We start from the raw sequence: 3,533 nt of genomic DNA, 5'->3' as shown, positions 1-3,533 counted from the left end.
AAAAACACAGGACGCCTAGTTATACGTGAATGTCAGGTAAACAGTGACTGACTGTAGAGAAGTGTGTCCTGTGCAATATTTGGGAGCTACTTACTCTAAAAAAAATCTGTTTATCTGACCTTCCCATTTAATCGTGCAGCCCTAGCGGAGACCCTGCTAGAGCCAACCCGGTCCCCTCGCGCCCCTCCTCCCACCCCCCTCTTCCCACCACTCGCCCCCCCAGGGCAGGGGAGAGGAAGTGGGGACACGTGGCCCCACCGTGGGGCAACTGCAACGGCCTCCGGGCGTGGGGCTATAAGAGGGGCAGGTGGGCACAGGGGGCAGAGACGCCAGAGTCCCGGCCCCGCCATGACTCCAGGCCGCAGCGCCTTCCGCCCTGCCCTCGTGCCCCTGCTGCTGGCCACGCTGCTGGGTGGTGAGTGGGGCCACGTGTCTGTCCGTCTGTCTGTCCCTCTCCGCTTGCCCTGGACCCTCACGGCCCCTCACCCTCGTGGGAAGGTGGCAGCCGGGACGAGGAGGCCCGTTTGCAGAGGAGGACACGGGTTCTGAGTGGTAAGGCCGCCAAGGGAGCCCAGAGCCGGGGTTCGAACCAGAGGTCACGCTCTGGGGACCCCGAAGCCGTTAGGTCTCAGCCTAGCTGTGCCGGGTTGGGGTGCAGGGTGGTGGCAGGCCCCTTCTGCCCTCCGGGCCTCAGTTCCCTCCCCTGGGCCACAAGCCCGTGAGGAGCCCTAATCCCGCTGTTAGGTCCAGGGGCCACTGGCCCCCAGGCCGGGCTCCTCCGTGGCGCTCACCGCCCCACCCCCACCCCGTGTCCTCAGGCCCGGCACTGGCCTCGGAGATCGTGGGTGGCCGCGCTGCCCAGCCCCACGCGTGGCCCTTCATGGTGTCCCTACAGCAGCGTGGAGGTCACTTCTGCGGTGCTACTCTCATCGCCCCCAACTTCGTCATGTCGGCTGCCCACTGCATGGACGGTTTGTGAGTCACCCCGGCTCATGCCGGCCTTCCTGGGAGCCCCGTCTCCACGTCTGTGTAATAGGGAGAGTGAGACCAGGAGCCCGAGGTCCTCCCGGGGGCCCGCCCCGTGCCCGCCCCGCGCCCGCATTAGCGCACCTTCCCCACCAGGCCCCCCTGGGCTCCGGTGGGGCCCAGCTGAGCTCTGGAGGCTCCCCACCACCAGGACCACCTCCAATCACCTCCTGTCTCTCCCTTGCTGCAGGAACTTCCGGTCGGTGGTGGTGGTGCTGGGGGCACATGACCTGGGACAGCGTGAGCCCACCAGGCAAACATTCGCCATCCAGCGGGTGTTTGAAAACGGCTTCAACCCTCAGAGGCTGCTGAACGACATCGTGATCCTCCAGGTGTGGAGCTGGGCAGGCCAGGGTGGGGATGCCCAAGAGGGGACCCGGCAGGTGCAGAGGCCCAGGGGCAGGCGCTTGGGGAGGGGGCCAGAGACTGGGGGACATGGTGGGGGCCCCGGCTTTAAGTGGGTACATGACCCCGTTGTGCCTCAGTCTCCACCTCTGTAACAGGGGGAAATAAACCCCACCTGGCAGGGCTGTTGAGAAATTAAATGAGATGATACGGGAAGCTCTGAGCCGTTGTCGATCAACAAACTGTTGTTATTTGTGTGGCCGAGCACAGGGACGGTTCCTGTCTTTGTGAAATGGGGCAAAATTCCCCCCATTCAGCTGGTGGGAGACGTAAGGGTGAAACCCTCCCTTCCCCACTGCTTGCAAAGTTATGATTATTCTCTGGGAATGTTCTAGAACAAGGGTTTTATTGTCATTGCTGTTGCCCACAGTGTGTTTTTTTGAGTACCCACTGTTTACTGCATTCAAGGCATGTCCAGAGATGCTCTGAGCCACTGTGGTTGCTCCCACTGTAGAGATGGGGAAACTGAGGCTCAGGGCAAGGAGCACCTTGCAGGGTGGGCGTCCTGCTCCGTAAGATCCCAGGACCACGGTGATACCTCAGCTGGGGAAACTGAGGCCCGGGGAGGGGAGGGTCATGGCCCACCACCCCCTGTGACGCTCTGACGCTCTGTCCCGCCCACCGCAGCTCAATGGGTCAGCCACCATCAACAGGAACGTGCAGGTGGCCAGGCTGCCTGCCCAGAATCAAGGTGTGGGCAGTGGGGTACCGTGCCTGGCCATGGGCTGGGGCCGGCTGGGCACGACCCGGCCACCGCCCAGGATCCTGCAGGAGCTCAACGTGACCGTGGTGACCACCTTCTGCCGCCGAGCCAACGTGTGCACGCTGGTGCCCCGCCGGCAGGCCGGCATCTGCTTTGTGCGTACCCCCAGCCCCCCGAGGCCCCACCCCGCTCCCGCCTGGGCTGCAGCCCGAGTCCTGGAAGCCCAGCCTCCCAACCCCGTCTGTCTCCACAGGGGGACTCTGGTGGGCCGCTGGTCTGCAACGGGCTGGTCCAGGGCATTGACTCGTTCATCCGCGGAGGCTGCGGCTCTGGGATCTACCCGGACGCCTTTGCTCCGGTCGCACAGTTTGCAGACTGGATCAACTCCATCATCCGCCGCGGCCACGACCGCCCCTCCCTCCACCCGCGGGACCCGGCCAGCAGGACCGGCTAGGAAGAGCTGCCCCTGGCCCGGCCCTGCCCGCACTGCATCCTTCGCATCTCACACAATAAAAACCCTCTCTGTTTTGTACGAATGTGTCCGGGTGTTTGGTGGTTGTTCAGCTGGGTATTGAACGTAGTCAGCAAAGTGTCTGGGGCATCTCATGAGTATGTTGTCACCAAAGAGCGGCCAATTCAGGGCATTGGGGTAAGAAGGCCCTTCCCCACCCTCCACGAAAGGATGCCTGCTGCCATTTCGGGTTCGCAGCGGATGACATTAGTGCTGCCGGCGGTGAGGGTACAGCCTGGAGCCGCTGCTCACTGAGGGCCCCACAGCACAGGACCCGCGCTGGCTCTTTGCCCCGTTCACTCCGCTGCCCCTCTCTCCGGCCCTTGAGGCGGGTCCCATCGGCGCCCCATTTTACAGGTGAAGAAGTGGGGGTGCAGACCGGTGTGAAGCCGTGCTCAGGAGCCTAGGTTTGAGCCCCAGCTCTGTGACTTTGGGCAACTTGCTCTCTTGCCCTCCCTGAGCCTCTGTGTCCCTGCAGGAAGGAGGGAGGGGAGGGGTCCGGGCCCAGACCGGCCTCGGCCTCGTGACCCGCCCCCCACTCCTGCTGGGGGTCACCAGCCTGGGCTCTCCTGCGGGTTCTGGCCTTTGGTGCTCCCTCCGCCTGCTGGGCTGCTCCCCGGCGGTTCCCCTCACCACACCTCCTCCCAGGTCCTGGCGGCTAAGAAGGTGTCTGCCCTGCAATTGCCCTTTCAACGGAACACTATACTATACCCTAGAGGTCTTTCCACGCCAACACAGCATCTGGGGGTATCCAGGGTTATTTACTGAACCGTCCTGTCTTGCTGAATCATTCCCAAATTTTGTTGCAATTCCCAACTCTTACATAATCTGGACTTCATACCCTAATGGGTTTTTGTTTGAAGTTCCTGATTTCAATAAGGAAACATG

The 3,533-nt window shown here is 62.7% G+C and overlaps 1 protein-coding gene across 1 annotated transcript; it reads left to right on the top strand.

The window, feature by feature from the left end:
• The first annotated feature begins 321 nt into the window (after window positions 1-321).
• LOC118541193 (neutrophil elastase-like) lies at window positions 322-2,666 on the top strand. Its single transcript, XM_036100787.2, has 5 exons — window positions 322-415; window positions 819-975; window positions 1,217-1,358; window positions 2,059-2,289; window positions 2,388-2,666. Exons 1-5 carry the CDS (start codon window positions 349-351, stop codon window positions 2,586-2,588), a joined length of 798 nt encoding a protein of 265 aa, XP_035956680.1. The 5' UTR covers window positions 322-348; the 3' UTR covers window positions 2,589-2,666.
• Window positions 2,667-3,533: the final 867 nt, after the last annotated feature.

The sequence above is a fragment of the Halichoerus grypus genome, chromosome 1, assembly GCF_964656455.1.
Source record: "Halichoerus grypus chromosome 1, mHalGry1.hap1.1, whole genome shotgun sequence".
Lineage (NCBI taxonomy): Eukaryota > Metazoa > Chordata > Mammalia > Carnivora > Phocidae > Halichoerus > Halichoerus grypus.
The sequence above is the reverse complement of the archived record's forward strand: the minus strand, read 5'-3'. Positions and strand labels throughout refer to the sequence as shown.

What these genes read in the sequence shown, in the direction of transcription:
- LOC118541193 (XM_036100787.2), top strand. Translation starts at nt 349, where the DNA reads ATGACTCCAGGCCGCAGCGCCTTCCGCCCTGCCCTCGTGCCCCTGCTG. An exon ending in GCTGGCCACGCTGCTGGGTG is followed by an intron (nt 416 to 818) that starts GTGAGTGGGGCC and finishes CCGTGTCCTCAG; the next exon opens with GCCCGGCACTGGCCTCGGAG. An exon ending in GCCCACTGCATGGACGGTTT is followed by an intron (nt 976 to 1,216) that starts GTGAGTCACCCC and finishes CCCTTGCTGCAG; the next exon opens with GAACTTCCGGTCGGTGGTGG.